General features: G+C 35.1%; 1 protein-coding gene across 2 annotated transcripts in view; it reads left to right on the top strand.

The window, feature by feature from the left end:
- Positions 1 to 19,405, top strand: part of MAP3K20 (mitogen-activated protein kinase kinase kinase 20) — a 187,863-nt gene that overhangs the window by 113,660 nt on the left and 54,798 nt on the right. Inside the window, exons 9-11 of one of the 2 annotated variants that reach the window (XM_044669787.1) lie at positions 541 to 647; positions 9,614 to 9,749; positions 15,401 to 16,222. In XM_044669787.1, the coding sequence (XP_044525722.1) occupies positions 541 to 647; positions 9,614 to 9,749; positions 15,401 to 15,772 (615 nt within the window). In that variant the 3' untranslated portion in view covers positions 15,773 to 16,222. Of the gene's footprint in view, positions 1 to 540; positions 648 to 9,613; positions 9,750 to 15,400; positions 16,223 to 19,405 lie in introns of those variants that run through there. The other variant, XM_044669786.1, reaches the window with a different exon arrangement.

Here is a 19,405-nt window from a genome sequence, read left to right as displayed (position 1 = left end):
TTTATTTTAATTTAATTATTAAACTTCTGTTTAATTTCTTTTAATCACCGCCCCTCTCCCCACCATATACTTATTGGTTTGGGGAATCACCTTCTTCAATCCATTAAAGGATTTCTTCTAGTAGAAAATATCAAATATTGGACTGGTAACTCTAAAATTATCTCCCTGGCATCTCTCTGAATTGAGAATTTGATCCTTTTTGGTGTCGATTATTTTGATACAGGGCAAAAAAGGATGGATCAAATCCATTAAAAATCCTGGGTTCAAATCCCAACTCTGTTTATTACCAATATAACCTAGGGCAAGTCACTTAACCTTTCCCTGCTTCAATTTTCTTTTCTCTAAAATTAGATGGGTTGGATTGAAAGGTCTTTAAGGGTCTAAGCTCTGCATCGATGATCCTGTGATCTCTGCTTGGAAAGGATATAATTTTACTCATTAAATGGAACTTGTTATTATATTTATGTCTCCATTAACTTCAAACCAAAAGTCCCCCTCCCTTAATCCCTGTTGAATGATTACTTACCCTGTCTTTTTCAGAAACGTCCATCATTCAAACAAATCATTTCAATTCTGGAGTCTATGTCAAATGATACTAACCTTCCTGACCAGTGTAACTCATTCCTGCATAATAAGGCGGAATGGAGGTAGGTATCCATGTTTTTGAAATCCAATTTTTAAACAACACCAGCCTAGTTTAAAATTCTTTTAAAAACATAGGGAGAAGTGGCAGTGAGTTGACTCAGTGGATAGAAAGCCAATTGACATGGGAGATCCTGGGCTCAAATCTGGCCTCAGACACTTCTTAGCTGAGTGACCATTGGCATGTTATTTAATCCCCATTGCCTAGCCCTTACCTCTTTTCTGCCTTGGATCCAATACCCAATACTGTTTCTAAGATGGAAGGTAAGAGTTTAAAAAAAAAAAAACTGGACCTGTGATTTAATTGATTTAGAGAGATCTTGGACAAGGAAACTCCTTTTATTTCTGAAAATTAGTTTCTTCTCTGCACTGTTTAGTTTTGATGAGTTTCCTGGGGCACTGAGAAGTTGTGATTTGCCCAGCTAACATGTGTCAAAAGCAGGACTTGAACCCCTATCTTCTGGGCAGCAAAACCAGTTGTTGTTTTTTTTAATCCACTTCCACATGCTGCCTCTCAGAAAATAAGAACTATTTAAGGAACATGGGCAGTGTCAGGGCTGACTACAAGCCAAGGAACAGAGCAGAGCTCCCCATTTCCAATCTTAATTACATTCTAGAAATGGGAATACTTCTATGAAAGCTCTGACAGCCTATCTAATACACTCTCCTGTTTTATAGGTAGACAGAAAAATAACGTGAGTTTCCCAAAGAGTGTTTCATGAAACTTGTTGCTTTGTAGTGTTTGGAAAAGAATTCTGAAATCAGATCTTCTGCGGAGAAGATTGTTACCAGCCGTTTCTCTGTGTACACTCTATATTAGGAAGCTTTGGCTTTCATCCAGTGAGAACACAACTCTAAAACTATTTCCCAGTCTTCAGCCTAGCAAACCAGGGTACCTGTAAATGATGAGAAGAAAAAGGGATGGGGAACATTTTTTAGGAAATATTTTGAAATGGGCTTTTAAACATTTACAAATTGACCGAAATCTGCAATTTGGTAAAAACAGACTCAATAATGACATCGTGTGAGTGGAAAAAGTGAGCCCAGGATGGAGAATTTGAGCCAGGTCACATGACGCTCGAGTATAAATAGCATGTTTTAGAGCTGACATTATTCTCCAACTGACTCAGCAGAGATTCTAAGTAACTTCACCCCGGCTCCCTGCCACTAATCAGTAAGGAGACGCTTTGCGCCATCTGCTGATGACAAATGAAAACTACAAGCATCTAGAAAGTGGGCTGCCTACCTACTGCTGTTTCTATAATTAGGCATTTCTTAGGGTTTTCTGTTTTTGTGGCTTTTACAATGGACTCATTAGAAGTTATTAGAGTAAATGCCTCTCTAGGGCCAGGGAATTTAGGACAAATGAATTGATTTAAGCAGCCGAAAGCAATATTGTCAACTTAAAGCCATATGGATCTTTCCCTTGGCTGAAGGAAGCAACAGGAATGAAAACTTTTAAAAAAAAACCAAAACTTGTTATTTCCTGCTAAATCATATGAAAATAAGGAAATAAGACATTGCTGAACTCTGGAATTTCTCTAAAGAGATCGGTGAATTTAAACTTTGCAGCCAGTGTTTTAATACTGTATGGTAATGATTGAAATAGAAAGAGATGACAAAAATTCAAATAAGTCTGTAAATATAATGAGTTTGGCATGGTGAATATGTTATTATAGAAGTGTTTATATTATAGAAGAATTGGTCACTTAATCATAGCACAGTCTAAACCTCTCATTTTGCAAAGAAGGAAATAGCCCCAGAGAAATTTAATGACTTGTCCAAAGTCATATAGCTTATGGATAAAAGAGTGGAAAACAGATCTTCTGGCTCCAAATGTTCTTTCCATTATGCCATACTTCCTCCAGTCCTCTAGAGAGGTATTATTCTAATGCTTTTTCATGGCATGAAGGTGATCTGGGCTTCTCAAGGACTGTGTCAGCTCTAGACCAAGTGTTCATAAAGTTTATGAAGGTCTGAACCCCTTTGGCTATCTATTAAACTATGATCCCTTCTCAAAATATTGCTTTTAGATGCATATAAAATAAAATAAAGAGGATAACAAAGGAAATCAATCATGTTGGAATATAGTTATCAAACTGTTTTTTAAATAGGTTCACAGACCCCTGATTAAGAACCACTTCTCTAAAAGATTCTAGCAAGGTAGAAACAACTTCAAGGAAGACCCTAATAACAAGCAATGTGGCTATTTGGCTGAGCTAGTCTCAGAGAGGTTCATCTCATCATTAGTAGGGTGTCTGGTAAGGGAAGATTCCATTTATTTATATATTTAGCTTCCTGTTCATTTATTTAGTTATTTTTGCCCAAGGAACTCATAAAATTGTCTGTTATGTCATAGAATGATTGTGGTTTTTGTTGATGGACGAATTAAACTTACCTGAAAAATCACAGGCCATTTAAAAAAATATTGACTTATTAGATAGAGGCAGTAGTAGATAGTGTATTGGGCTTGGAGTTGGGAAGATCTAGGTTCAAATCCACTTCTAATATTTATTCTGTGACCCTGGACCAGGCATTTAACCTCCATATACTCAAATCAACTCCCTAGAACTTATCTACTAAAATTTTTGAGATTTTGGAGTTGGTGCCAAAGGTTTTCACCCTGAGATAGTATTTGAAATTTCTTCTTTTCTTTGGATATACTTGAGAAATAACATTATTTTGTAGAGTCTCAGTTTTGGATAAGCTTACAAATCATATCTTGTTTTCCTAAATTTGTAAAATTGATTGTGTAAATTTTTTAAATTGTTAAAAATAATTCACTAGACAATATTCACTTAAATCTCATTACCTGTCTTCTGCAAATTGCAGCCCAAACAAGTCACATTTTGTGGGGGGGAGTATAACACTGACATTGGAAAATATGGGGGGGGTTTCAGTATTTTTTTCAGTATTTTCTATATCTGACAAAACTTCGTATAGTAAGAAGTAAAATTTTGTTTTCAGGAAAAAGCTAAATATGTAGTTTGAATATACCTACTGAGTCTGCTTGAAATTAGATTCTTTCCACTGCCTTCTTGTGTGGTAGAAAGGAAATTAAATGTTTAAAACTCTTCATAGATATGTTGAACTACAACATTTTCATCATGCTTTATCATTTACTAGGAAATTAGCAATGATCAAGTTCATGCCTACAAATATTCAGGAACCAGAAAATGTATAGATACAAGTCCTCTGGCTGGTATTTTTCCATTATCATTAGAAGTCTCAGGTTTCCTTTAATTGCCTAAATCCTTTCAGGCCAAAGGCCTGTGATAATTTGCATGGCTGAGTTCTGCAGTGTGTGTGGAAGAGAGATCAGATTTAGTATGTGTGTTTTTTCCATGCCTTCTGCAATTTATTGTTTGTTAGTGTTCCCCACTGATGACTGCAATATCATGAGAACAAAACCCAAAATTAAATACTAGTCGTTAATCCTACAAATCATATTTAGAATGTTGATCATTGTGATCGAGGACAATTGTTCTTGAATTACACAATGTGATGGTTTGAGGATTAATTAGAGAAAACAAATAGCCACGTCCAACCCTTTTTAGATTCCTATATTTATAAATTTGTGTACTTATTTGACAATAAAGCTTTCCCTCTGATGACACTGATGGTTTACTATGCCGTACTACTCTATAAAAATACATAACATGGCTGAAATTTCTTTCTTTTGCACACTGACCTTTTATTTTAAAAGAAGTTTCTGTCTAATGAAAAAAGATAATTATAGTACAGTGCATGATTTTGACATGAAAAACTGCTGTTAGTAGGACTTTACCTTAGAGGGATTTGGCTTAAGAGAAAACCATAATTTGCATAGATTAAAACACCTAAAAACTACATTTAAGTAGCAGTGAGGTTGAGCCAGGCACGGTATCAACAAAGCAAGGGAAACCAGTGTTCTTAATTTGGCCTGCCAGCGCAGGGATTACAGCCCTCCTGGCACATGGCATCAGGCACTCTTGTCAGCCCTTGGGAAAAATAAGGCACAGGGAAGCAAATTAAAGATGAGAGCTATTCATGCCTTCCATCTATTTGTTTCTATCTGTTTATGTCACAGCCTATAACTAATTTAAATGTTGATTAATTTTCCACAGGGACCAGAGAGTGCAGCCAAAAATATGTTAAGGTTTTCAACCTGAAACTGAATAGAAAACTTTGACTTAAATAACAAGCAAAAATGTGTTTGTTGGCTATATATTATGATTTTTTAAAAATACATTGGTGGGACAGCTAGGTGGCTCAATGGATAGAAAACCAGGATGGAAATGGGAGGTTCTGTGTTCAAGTGGCTCTAAGACACTTCCTTGCTGTATGACCCTGGGGAAGTCACTTAATCCCAATTGCCTAGTCCTTTCCTCTCTTCTGCCTTGGAACCAATATTTAGTATGGATTCTAGAACAAAGGTAAGGGTTAAAAAAATACACTGGCGAGAACAGCATAATTGGCAAGACAAGCAAATGCTCAAAATGATAGGAATGCTGCATAGCAGGGGAGTAGGGATGAGCTTTTGACTATTACACCCCTCCTATCCATCTATTTAAAACACACACTCACAATCAAAAAAAACTTCCGTGGAAATGGGAATGATTTTTTGTTTGTTTGTTTTGGAGTTTTCTATTTGTTTGTTTTGTTGCTATTGCAAACGCCCAGAGAAAATTTTAGGATTTTTTTTTCACATTAGCTCAAATCCTACATAATTGATAATTCAGGCCCCTCTTTTGGATCTTTGGTAGAGGAAGCGATTTTTAAAAATCCATATTTGTGATTTAATTGATATAGGGAACTTTAGGTGTGGAATCTTCATCTTTAGACATTGGACAGCAACATATCTTCATTTTAGATGTAGGCTCACCCATTGTCTGGAGTGATTTCCCTATAGTGCCCGAATTAGTGAATGTCCAAGCCAAGACTTGAATCCACACCTTTCTAGCTCCACTGCCACCCCTTCTGATCCATTGAAGTAAGACTGCTTCTAAATAAGTAGTTAGTGATGCTATTTTTGTGATGTAGGTGCTTTCACAATGCTCTCTCTGTGTGTTGGTTGCACAAAGGGAAAGAGGGTTTTTCTTTTCCTAAATGATTGATTTATAAAGAACAAATGCTTGAGGGTGGCACAACCAGCTGCTTTTTACCATTAATTACCTCACTTGTTTTAACAAGACACTTTTCAGACTGCCTAATGTGATTAAGGCATATTATGATATTAATTGCTTGCCAGATTCCATCTTGGTGGGATATAAAGTTTTGGGTCCAAATATAGACCTACCTTGACATCTGCTCCATGGGGAAGTTTCTATTGCTCAAACTATATATAGATACATCTATGCAATTATTAGAGTAGAGAGCTATAACAGGGCATTGGCTTACTCTGTTTCCCTGGAAGTGAAATGCCAGGCTTTGGAGTACAGTTAACAGGTTTTAGTTCAGTACAGCCACCCTTCATTTTCAACTTACCAAACCAAAGGTTTGGCCACCTATTCGAAATTTGAATAGCAATTGTAGTAGCTGTTAGTGCTTTACTATACTGACCTTCAAAAACACATTTTTCTCCTCTTTTTCCTTTGTTTTTGTTTTTGTTTTTGGTCATAGTATGCCCCTGCTGATTTTTCTTTTTCGCCTCTTTTTTCCCCCTCTTTCCCCATTTTGTCTTGGACTTGTCAGTAGCCAATACTGATATCCATGGGCATTACTTATCTTGGGAGATACTATGGTTCCATGGAAAGAGTAATAGATTTGAAGTCCGAAGTCCTAGATTCACATTTTGCTCTCTTTGTGACCAGATGCAAGTCATTTAACTTTTAGGAGACTCAGTTTCCTTCTCTATAAAATGAGAGCATTTGATTAAATGAACTCTAAGGTTCCTTCTCAGGACACTCACTCAGACTTCAGAGATATAAGTAAACTACTAGGTTTATAGGGATCATTTCACAAGGGAAGTAACTAGAATTATTTCTTTACAAAGAAAAAGAAAACAGTATATTTTTTCAGGAATAGGGAAGTTTTGTGTGATTTTTAACTATGTCTCTAACTATAAATTCCAAAAACCTTTCCTGAAAGAACTCCTATTTCTGAGAACAAGAGTTCTTCATCTTTCTTATGTTATGGACCTAGTCTGGTAAGACTTATGACATTACAAGAATGTTTTTAAATACATAAATAAGATGCATAGGATTACAAAGGAAATTAATTCTATCAAAATACAATTATATGTCAATAGATGAATATAGACATATACATAAATGTGTATATACACACATTTTTAAAAGCCAACTTCACAGAGCCCAGTTTAAGAACCCTTGATTTATGGGGTTCAATTTAATTCAATTTCACAATTCAATTCAAGTTAACAATTGTTTACTATTTGCAGAGCACCAGGTTAGACTGAAGAAAACATAATTTAGGTAAAACATAGCTGACCTTCATGGAACTTCCATTTTCATAGAGGATTTTAGCACATCCATATAATTATAATACAAATTATAAAAGGTGAGTGCAAAACAGTGCTTTGTGAGGTCTATTGGAGAAAAGTTGTTACTAGCTTGGGGAGGTGGTTGGTAATGGTGGGAACTCTCGGGAAAGCTTCATAAAGAAGCAGGGAATGGTATGCGCGATGGCAAAAAGTATGGGATATGTCCAAAGAGGAGACTAGTCCATTTTGACTGTGGTATAGGGTACATGGTATGGAATAGAAAGAGGAAAGTTAAGAAAGAAAATTCTGAATGTGAAGAACTATGACATGGTCAGAGGATATGAATATACAGTTTTCAGAAGAAGAAATTAAAGCTATCATTAGTCACATAAAAAATATTTTAAATCTCTATTGATTGGAGAAATCTAAATTAAAACACCTCTGAGATACCACCTTACAACTATCTAGTAGACTAGCTAATTCAAAAGATAAGAAAAATCACAAATGCCAAGGGAGAGGAGGGAAAATAAGGAAACTAATGCATTGTTGGTGGAGTTGTAAAATAGGGCACCCATTCTAAAGAACAATTTAAAACTATGCCCAAAGGGCTATAACACTGCACATACCCTTTGACACAGCAATACCACTACTAGGTCTATATCCAAAAGAAATAAAAAAAAAAGGAAAAGAACCTATATGTAAAAAAAAATATTTATAACAGCTCTTTTTCTGGTGGCAAGGGATTAAACATTGAGATAATATTCATCATATTAGGGGATGGCTGAACAAGTTGTAGTATATGATTGTAATGGAATACTGTTATGCTCTAAGAAATGATGAGCAGGATGTTCTCAGAAAAATCTGGAAAGACTTTTTATAAACTGATGTAAAATGAAGTGAACAGCTAGAAGAATATTTTACAATATTGTAAATTAGCAATATTGTAAGAATGATTAACTGTGACTGAGCTACTCTGATCAAGGTAATGGTCCAAGACAATTCTGAAAAAGGCATGATTAAAAATGGTATGTACTTCCAGAAGGAAAGCTAATGAACTATGTGTGCAGACCAAAGTAGATAGTTTTTACTTTCTTTTTCTTTGTTTTTGTGTGTGTAACTAGGATAATATTAAAATACGTTTTAGATGAATAATTGATATATTGTTTGCTTTCTCAAGGTGTGGGGGAAGTACAGGAAGGAGGGAGGGAATTTGGAATTCAAAATAATTTTTAATGCTTAAAATTTTTTTTAAACATGATTGGGAAATATTTAACAAAATGAATAAAAAATATATTTTTTAAAAAAAGAAACACTATAATGTCCCTAAACCAAGAATGAAATTAGTGCTGAGACCTTTCTATCAAAAAATTAAAGCAGCTATTACAGGAATTCTCAAATTACTCATTACTTCTCTGAATGGTCTTACTAATTATCCAATGGAAAGAAAGAATAGGATTTAGATTTGTTCTTGTTTCAAGTAACAAGTATTTATTTTATTAATCACTCCTTCCCACTACCCCACTAATTGAGTAATTTTTTTTAAAAAGTAAAAAACAAGTCGTCATTATATACATAGCTACATATCACTTTGCTCTGCTTCAATTCATAAATATCTTCTGTGTTTCCTTTGAAATTGCCCATTTCATGATTCTTCTAGCACATATTCCTTTATATTTTTAAGTAATCCAAGAAAAAGCGACTATATGTGTGTATCATATATATATATATATATACACATATATATGATACACACATATATATAAAACATATATACACACACACACACACATAGTTTGTGCATGTGTTCATATAGATCTCTTTCTTTTTTTTCTTTGCCTATATAGGCCTAATAGTGATATTATAAAGGCAAAGGGGATGCACAGTTTGGCAACTTTCTGGGCAAAGTTTCCTATTGCTTTCCAGAATGGACCAATTAATTGTTCTACCAACAATGTACAATTGAACCAATTTTCCTAAAGCCCCCCCTCAACATTTTTCATTTTCCTCTTTTGTTATTTTTGCCAGCCTGAGAAGTTGAGATGGAACCTCAAAGTGCTTTAATTTACAGATCTCTAATTAGTGATTTAGAACATTTTTTCAAATGATGGTTGATAATTTGGATTTCTTCCTTTGAAAACTGCCTGTTAATATCCTGTAACCACTTTTCTACTGGGAAAATCATTCTCGTCTTATAAAATTGAATCAGTTCCTCATATACTTTGTATATGGGTCCTCAGGAAATTCTTAGATCATTCACTATTATCAATAGAATTGTTAGTTATTCAAAAGAAACAAATGATAAACTTTAGATTTATTTTTTCAAACATTTTGAAATCACTTGGCATATCTGGTTTGTTATTTGAACACTGAATCTTACCTTTTAGCTTTTAAAGACATTAAGAGTTCCTCTTTTGGGTAACAAAATGTTATCTGAAATGTATGTTACTTGAGTTATGATTATCTTTTTAGTTTATTGAATATTCTGATGGAACTTTTGAACAATTTATATCTCCTGAGAAAAACTAAGACAACCTAATTGTCCTGATACAGATGTGAAATTGAGGCAACACTTGAGAGGCTAAAGAAACTGGAGCGAGATCTCAGCTTTAAGGAGCAGGAATTGAAGGAGAGAGAGAGGCGCCTGAAGATGTGGGAGCAAAAGCTGACAGAGCAGTCCAATACCCCTGTAAGTATGTGCTATGGCGTGAGCCCACTTTCTTCCATTCCCCCTTTAAAGAGCATTTAGAAAGTCTGGCTAAGCATGGCGGCATGGCGTCCACCCTCATTCTCTCTCCCCATGGCTTTGCAGGCAGCAGTTTGATAGTGGTCCACCATTTACATCTGAGCAATATTCACGTCAAATTTCAACTCAAAAATGCATAGAAACCCATCAGCAAATTGTATTCTATTTTCAGCTCCATCCTTAAGAGCTGTTCTGTCAGTGTCTTTAAAAACACAGTATTTTTATGTTATTTTCTATCACCTGCTGAATCTCAACTCTTAAGAAAATATTCTTAAATGCTGAATAACTCTTAATATATCCCATTAATAATTAACTAGTTCATTATGAACAGAGCTAGTGAACAGACTATATGTTTAAAAAACAACAATGCTAGGGGACAGCTAAGTGGTTCAGTGGATAGAGGTCCAGGCCTCAAGATGAGAGGGAGGTCCTGGATTCAAATTTGGCCTCAGATATTTCCTTGCTGTGTGACTTTGGGCAAGTCACTTAATCCCCATTGCCTCGCTCTTACTGCTTTTCTGCCTTAGAATCAATAGATAGTGTTGATACTAAGACAGAAGGTAAGGGTTTAAAAAAATTCAATTAAAAAAAAACATCACTAAAAAGAGCATCAGTGAACTCAAGCATAACCAAATTTATTTTTCCATATTTACCCACATAACATATATAAACTAATAAAATTTAAATGTACCCCAGATTCAATGTTCATGGTATAATTCTGTAATAATTAAAATTATAATAAAATTTAAATGTACCTCCGATTCAACGTTCATGGTATAATTCTATAATAATTAAAATTATGAGGCTTCTAGTAGCTTTAATAACATCATTAAATCAAAGTAGTAATAGTAAAGAGAGGGAAAGGTAGGAAAGAGGTAGAGAGTTACTTAGCTACTAACCTATTTGCCATCATGATGGACTGAAGCTAACTCCCACAATGGTTCCTTCAGCCTCCACCCTCTAGCCAGAAGACTCCAAAGACCATCTGGTCACCATTTATCAGCTCTTTTCTCCACCCACTAGCTCTCATACATCACATCTCATGAACGAGCAATAGTTTCTTAATTTGCCTGGGCCACCCAGGGGGGAAGCACCTATGGAATCAATTTCCTATCTCATTGGTTCCTTGGTTCTTTAACTTTCTTTCTCTGAGGGCTTATCTATACCTAAATTTACTCAGTAGTCTTTGGTCACTGAGAGATGACATTAAATGAAGCGGCATAATGGAGAGAGAAATTCTCTTCCAACAGTTCATTAGTAAGATCATAGAAAGCAGATACTTAGAAACATGGGTAGATAGAAAAACAGATTCACTTAAAGTATCTTGGTTTTTACAAATTTTATTTTCCTCAGTGAAGCAATGTGGTAAAACTTTTATTTTTAAATAAATGCCACTGTTTTTTGTTTGAACACAGAACAAATTGATAGCACTATTTTTATTCTCTTATAATGGGTAGATTTTTTTTTCCTTTTTAAATCCTGAAAATTTATATGAAAATAAAATATGTCCTTCAATTCTCTTTAATTTGCAGTTGATATGAGCTGCTAGTTTAATTAAATCCCATCCCTTCCATGCCCCCCTTTTTAAAAGAAAATCATCCTATCCATTAGGAAATCCACTCTCTAGTATTCTAGTCATAGAAGAATTTCCATGTTAAAGTATATTTCTTATAATTTTCCTAAGTGAATATAGGCCTTTGTATGGTTTTTCTTAAATGTCAAAGGGAGATAAAGATCACATGGGACATATTCTTGACTCACAATTTTAAGAGAAGCTTTTCATAATGAATAACATAGTCCTGCTTTTATTAGTTATAAAGAAGAAACTCTATCTTAAAAGAAAAATGTAATAAAGTTAATATTTCACTATAATTAGTATTTGAAAAATAACTGTGATGATACAAGTAACAATCTTGATATAATCATAAGAAAAAGAACAATCAACATTTATATAACCCTTGCTATATGCCAGGCAATGTGCTGAAAACTTTATAATTATCTTATTTGGTCTTCATGACAACCTGGGTGCTATTGGTGCTCTTGTTATTCCCATTTTTTAGAAGAAGAAATGGAAGCAAACAGAGGTTAAGTGATTTACATGGAGTCACACAGCTAGTAAGTGTCTGATACTGGATTCGAACTCAAGTTCTTCTGATTCCAGGCCCAGAGCTCTCTATCCTCTGCACTCCCTAGCTGCTGCCATTTTTGACTACCATGAAGTCTACTAAAGTAATATTTAATTGCTTTACACGAGTCTGTTATTGAACATTTAAAATATGAGGCATTTAAACAATAGTGGGAATGACCTTAGATAGGAAAGAAGAATAAGTAATTTGTTTTGGGGTGGTACTGTTCCAGGCCCCCTTGACACCAAACAGGGCAGTTATTTACAAAGTTGGCCCTAGTGGACTGAAGATGGTGCTCACACAGGAGAGCCATTTGTTCATGATTATTCAAAGAGTCAGTCTCATTGATTTATTTATAAGATGGCAAGAACAATTCTTACCATTTAGTGTATTTTTGTTTTTATTTTATTTTGTTTTTACTAGCTAGCTATATGTCTTCCTTAGTGAGTAACTCTCTCTACCCATGCAGATCATTTACTGGCTCTGCAACTTACTTACATAGTCTTAGAGAGTTGTCCTGGGCTCTAAGAAGTTAAATGACTTGCCAAGGATCCCAAAGCCAATATGTGTTAGAGGATGAATTTGAACCTAGGTCTTCTTGACTCTTTAAGGCCAGCTCTTTTGCCTTGGGCATTTAAGAGATGTACTATTTCTATAGACATGGAAATATTGAACTATAGAGCACAACATGGCAAGATTAATTTTATCCTTTTTTACATGAAGGTATTTTGAATTACTTATTAGGATAGTTTGGGGAGCTTTTCAAGATGTCTCTTTTGCCGAGTTTCTTGGCATGGGTTATGGTAAGAATTTATGGTGATGCTTCAACACAATAATACTATGACAAACCAGGCATGTTCTAGGTAAGGAAATACTTTTATACTCTTAGAGATTGTTCCTTTACAATAATTTGCTTCCAATTCAAGAAATTTCCAGCAATGTAACTAGACTGACGACTATCATTTAGTATTGGGTAAAATGAGATGTAGTCTTTATGAAGACTTGCTTTTTATCCCTTCTCTCCACTCCTCTTTTTAAAATCAAGGGCCTAAGTTTTCTCTGCTGTACTTTTTGGCTCACCTCTTCCATAAAAAGGTGACATGTTGGAAGGAAAGGATGTTTTTACTCAAATAGTTTGTATTCAACAAATATTTCTCTCAATTGATATTAAATATGGTTTGTGGAATAGAAGCTTCAAAGAAATAGTAAATACAGATTCAAAGAAATGGTTGTGAGAATAGCTTAGATGTTCAAATTAATTGGATTCTTTTAAAAATCACAAGCACAACATGTTTCTATTGATTTTGGCCTTTCTTCCACCAGCATAGATCAAGGACCTTCCACATGTCAGATGATGTTTTCATGAAGTGTTGTAGCCAAAAAAGTGTTGGCCAATTTGATAACCAACTTTTGGGTGAAGAGTTTCTGTTCACTTAGCTAACCTGCTCTTTCATTCAGTTTATTGGTGGTCCTGTATGCAAAGTTTGTCCAGCTTGGTGGACCTTATGTTCTATTGACATATATCAGCTTTGAGAATCTATGGTGACCTCCATGCCATGATGAAGCAATGAAGGGGAGTTGTCTTTATATAACTGAATGAAATAGTAGGATTCTCTGTAAGGCATTTGCCTTTTGTTTTGAGGAATGAGCAGTTGGTTATCCAACAGGCAGTTCTCCAGTTATTAGAGGAATTTAATTTTCAAGTCACTGTTTGTTATTTTGAGACTGGCTCACAGGTCGAAATAGATTGTGAAAAGTAAGTTCCTCTTTTTATTCTTGAATGTAAGAAAACACATTTTCCATGAGCAACTGATTTATACTAGGAGCCAAAAAAGGCAACTCAGAATGATTTTCATAAATTATAGTCAATTATGGCATGTAAAAAAAGACCTGTAAATAGAAATAGTGAAGATGGTTCTTAAACCTGTAATAGTCTATTAGAGTTATATAGCCATATTATTATGTTATATATAATACCTTTATATGGAATATATTAAGATATATGTCCCTTATAGTCCATATGGCATAAAAAAAGACTTCTACAGATGAATAAAGATAGTTCTAAAGCCCGTAACAGTTGAAGACCACTTTGAACAGCTGGGAAATTTAACTGAAAAGGAGAAATACGCTGTTTCCAAAGCAAAAGGGCATAAAAAAAATATTTTTCCACATCACTGCAGTCTTTCAGCTGGCTTCTATGAAGTTACTTTCTTGTATTGACATCTCTAGAAGCATTTCCCTAATAGAATAAGATGTCATTCAAAAACTCATTCATAACTTTAATGAAAGGATTGGAAAATCAGTTTTTAGACTCACAATATAAAGGTCATTCTAGGAGGACAGTAATTGCACACTGTGCTACCACAATGTTACCTAAATACTGGAACAATCCTAAATTGCTGTAAATCCTAATTTGGTTGACTTCCTTGAAAGAGAGCCAGTAACTTTGTCCAGATCCCAACTACTTTACCCTTTAGTGTCTTTTGATTAACAATGCGGAGGCAAGTAGGTTTGCTGAGAGTTACATTTTGCAGACAAAACATGATCAGAAAAATATATCTCAAAGTTAAACACTATTAAAAATAGCCTAAAACAGGGGGCATGGGAGGTTTGGAGGAAAGGGATGAGAAAACTCTAAATCATTGCTCTTTTCTTCTCAGCTTTTACATGTGGCTATTCATTTACTTGTTTATGATTTTTAAATATCACAGAAAGAATATGTAGAATATTCACAGAATCATAGAATTTGAGATATGAAAGGGACTTCAGTAGCCATCTAGTTCAACCTACACAAGAAAGGAATCTCCACTATACTAAACCCTGGCATTCCAATACTGATAGCCAAATAGATTATTTAAATCAACAGTGCCCCTAGATGCATAAGAAATAGAAAGAGTTAGGGAGTAGAACTCTTTTTCCAGCTCCAGTCCATACCCAAATGTGACAACCAGAAAAAAGAAAGAAGTCGGCTGCCTATGGTTCCCCAAAATTGTCTTGGCTGCTAACCTGTCTTTGCACATTTTCATAAACTTTTCTGCTCTGGGCCAAGCTTTCTTGATTTCTTTGGTTTTGTTGGGATTTTCCATCTATTTCCTTTCACTTTTAAATGTGACCATTAAAATGAAAAAATTCTGTGGTAAAGTGAAATGAACAGAAATTAAGACACTGCCCTCAAACCATTTTGTGTATACAAAATGAAGGCCTGGAAAGTTGTAACTTTTTCATTGGAAATCATGCTCCTTGTTGGTCTATTGACTTTCCACTGAAATTTGTCCTGTCATTTATAAAAGACACAACAAAAATGAAACTGACTTTCAACGAATTCCTTCATCAGTCCCTGAGTTCATTTCACTAATCATTTTACCTCCTGTGTTTAATTCTAGCTCATCTCATGGTGCCTATTTTCTCAATTGAGTTTGGTTTTTAACTCTCCTTTTTTTACTTCTGTCCTTTCTTCCTTTTTGATAGCTTCTCTTGCCTCTTGCTGCAAGAATGTCTGAGGAATCTTACTTTGAATCTAAAACAGAGGAATCAAACAGTGCAGAGATGTCATGTCAGATCACAGCAACAAGTAACGGGGAGGGAGATGGCATGAACCAAAGTCTACAGGCCATGATGATGATGGGCTTTGGGGATATCTTCTCAATGAACAAAGCAGGAGCTGTCCTGCATTCTGGAATGCAGATAAACATGCAAGCCAAGCAGAATTCTTCCAAAACCACATCTAAGAGAAGGGGGAAGAAAATCAACATGGCTCTGGGGTTCAGTGAATTTGACATGTCAGAAGGTGACAATGATGATGACGGTGATGAGGATGACATGGATGACAGTAGTGAATGAAATCAGAAATCCAGAACTCTCTTAAGCCTGAAAGCAAAGTGATAAAATTTAAAATGTTCAGAAAAAAAGTAAGAAACTTGTAATCTTGATCTTTATGAAAAAAGAGTTAAGGAGGAAATCAAACACTGTTGTTTTTTGGTTTTTTTTTAGGCCAGTCACATTTACATGGCAGCACTCTCTGTTTAGACTACTACTGATTTATTTTTGCTTAATGAAATTTTGAAGGAAAATAAGAAAAATGTTAAGAAAAAATATACATAGCTCACAATTCAACTATAATATGGTGCCTGATTACAGAAATTTCCGTGGTTCAAAAAAAAAAGTACAATTGGCTTTCATGCTGAGGACATTTTAACATATTTGAAACATGAGTGTTTTGTATTGTGTATTTGGCTTAATTTTATTTCCCTCTTACTATGGATAAAGATATTTGTATTTCGAGTAAATGTTCCTGGCTCCTATTTCAACTTAAATACTTGTTTCTGCTGTTAATCTATTCAAGTCAGATCAGTAAATTTCTTACATATTGATTTTATATAAAAATATTTGGTGATGTCAGAAATGCTTGGTTGTGACTGAAAATTTTGACAAAAGAACCTGAGATCAAAGAAGGTTATTTCAAACATCTATCTTCAGTAATACCCAAACAAAGAACATTTTCAACACCAAATTGCTATTTGTATAGGATCTCATCCCAAAGTGTCCTAGTGCTTCTTGAAACACAGTTGCTTAAAGTAAAACCTGAGCAATTTTATCAATAACATGTTAGTGAAAGGAAGACTACTCATCTTTGAAACTGACAGCAAATGCTATAGTCCTTTATATTTATCTCCACAAGCCTTGGAGATTCATCAATGCACTTTCCTCTAAAAGTTAGCTTGTACTTTATGTAAATCAGTTGTTTTTTTAAAAAGGCTGCTGTTAATTTGGGGGGGGGTCACCTCCCAGCCTTTTAAGCCCTAAACATGGCCCTACTTTCAATAGCCAGTAGGGAAGGGAATGCTAATCCTGGATCCTGAATTTATTATTAACTATTGTGAAATAAGATTCAAAGGGAAAATGACCATTATTTAGGGGAAACAGCACCAGATTCTGTATCTAAATGGCTCTCCACCACAACCTAATCACTGATTTAGTTCTCAGATGCTTCCCCAGAATCATCTGTATGCTGCTATGCCTTTTTCTGCAGTGACTCAGAGATTCCAGTACTTGTACAGAGAAACTGATAGTTATTTCTCTGGTGGCTGCTTGAAAGGCCTGGCAAAGCTGAGATGTTTTCTAACTGAAGTAGTTGTCAGCAATCTGTTTCCAGACTAAATTATGAAGCAATTTTTTTTCTTGAAACTAAATCCCATAAAATGTCTTTAGTAACATTTTATCCCTTAAGATATCACAGAGATTATTAGTGATATATATATATTTATATATGTTGCCTGGGCAACTAAGTGATAAAGTGGATAGAGTGCCAGGCCTGGAGTCAAGAAGATTTGCTTTTCTTTAGTTCAAATCTGGCTTCAGATACTACCTACCTGTGTGACCCTGGGCATGTCACTTAACCCTGTTTGCCTCAATTTCCTCCTCTGTAAAATGAGCTGGAGAAGGAAATGGCACACCACTCTAGTATCTCCCCCAAATGGGGTCACAAAGAGTCAAATATAACTGAATAATAATTTCCTCTTAACTATTGCCTTTTCTAATCATGTTAGCTAAATCTAAGCCTAGAATCAAGCTCCTAGAATTTGAAAAGTTATATCCCTTCTACCCTTTAGAAATTTTTAAAAAATAACCCCCAAAAGATCTAACTTGTGCCAGCTTCCTCATTTGGAGTAAATATTAAGATTTTCTGAAAGTGATATGTGGAACAATTCTAATGCCAAGGGGGCTAAAAAATGAAATGTGAATGACTTCAGTAAGTCTTTCCAGGGAATCCAGTTTTGAGTAGTTCTTGCTCCTGTAATCATTGGGAGCATGAAACTAAAGCATGAGAGCTTCTATGAGAAGAAAGCTAGTGTCACACAAGATACACAGATGGGTGAATTCTCTTGTACACGGGGGGCTATTACAAATCATTAGCAACCATTGGTCAGATTCTCTTGGACTGAGCTATTTACAGACAGTAAAGTAAGGTGGCTCAGGGCTGTATTAATACCAAAGTCAGAATGGGAAGTCAGTATGGAAGGAATAAGTTCATGATGACTCCTACAATAGAGAATGAGTTCGTGAAATACCATACAAAAGATAATTCTCATCCTACTATTCCTACATGGATTAGTGGCTCACATACTTTTGCCTTGTAGGCATTGTTCTGGTGGAGGTCTGATGATCTCCAAAGCCTATAGTGCTTCAAACATAGGACTATTGGTGTGGTAGCAGACAAAACAGAATAAAGCAAAGAAAGATTTTCTTGCTAGAGTCCCAGAAAGACAGAGACAAGAGTGTGCCTTGAATGCTTCATCTTGCACAAGCAGAGAAAAATGTGTCTGTGTGTGCTCCCTCTCCGGAATCTAGGCACTTCCTATATTAAAAAACAAAAACACCACCAAACAAACCAACAACCAAAAAACCCTACCTTTTGACCAACAAATTCGGACCTATAATAATGGGGAAGTGAGATTTACCTCCTTTTAATATGTAAATTGATAGAAAGATTGATGTATTACAAATTGGACCCCAGATAATCAGGGCCTAGTTTTACCACTGACTTAAGCATGGCTGCTTTTTATAACTTATAGTTCTTTGCCAATTTCCTCATTAATGTAGGGATGGTTGTAGCTGACCATGATCACACTGAGAAATTATATACATCTGTGCTATAAAAGACCCAGCGCCATCTTCCTGGAGTTGTGGCATTAACTCCTTAACACTCAGGGAAAACTTAGTAATTTTATCGTGCTGGGGTGGGATGGCCCCCTTATTTGGCTGGAAGGGCTCAAGCATTTCCGAAAGTTGAAATGTGTAATCAGAATTAGCAGGAAGAAGCCCCAGAGATTATTTAGTCAACCCTTTCATTTTGGAGTTGAGGAAACGGAGAGTGCAAAGTAACTTACTTGCTGGAGGTCACATGGCAAATTCAGTTCAACAATTATTAAATTCATTTTATGTGTGCAAAGCACAAGGGAAATACGCAAAATACATTAGACTTCGTCCCTTCCTGTTTTGGAGCTTACAATCAATTAAAGAGATAGGAAGCTTAAAAGAACTGGAACTAGAATCCATTTCTAAGTCCTATAGTTATTTACTAGACGCTCTGGATAATGCACCTTTCTAACAAATTTAATTTAGGTCAGGGCTACTTGATAATAATCTTAAAAAAAAACAGAATCATATTTCAGCACAACTGATGAAAAGCAAAGACAGGCGCCATTGTTAAACCTGCTACCACATCATCATTTCTTATTAGAATGATCATTTATCCAGCATCACTTTGGTAGAAATTTAGCAAGCCACAGGTTCTTCTTTGAATTTTTAAAAGAAACTCTATTGAATTAATAAAATCCTAGAAGTTATTTTTAATGTATAGGTTGTAATCTGCTTTTATTCAGCTGCTCTTCAACTTTTTAATATCTCCACCCAAACTTAAAATGCTAATGTAGATTTTGTCTCACAACTATAACTCGTAAAAAATATGTGTGT

This window comes from Gracilinanus agilis, chromosome 3, assembly GCF_016433145.1.
Source record: "Gracilinanus agilis isolate LMUSP501 chromosome 3, AgileGrace, whole genome shotgun sequence".
NCBI lineage: Eukaryota > Metazoa > Chordata > Mammalia > Didelphimorphia > Didelphidae > Gracilinanus > Gracilinanus agilis.
This window is presented reverse-complemented; position numbering and strand designations above follow the sequence as displayed.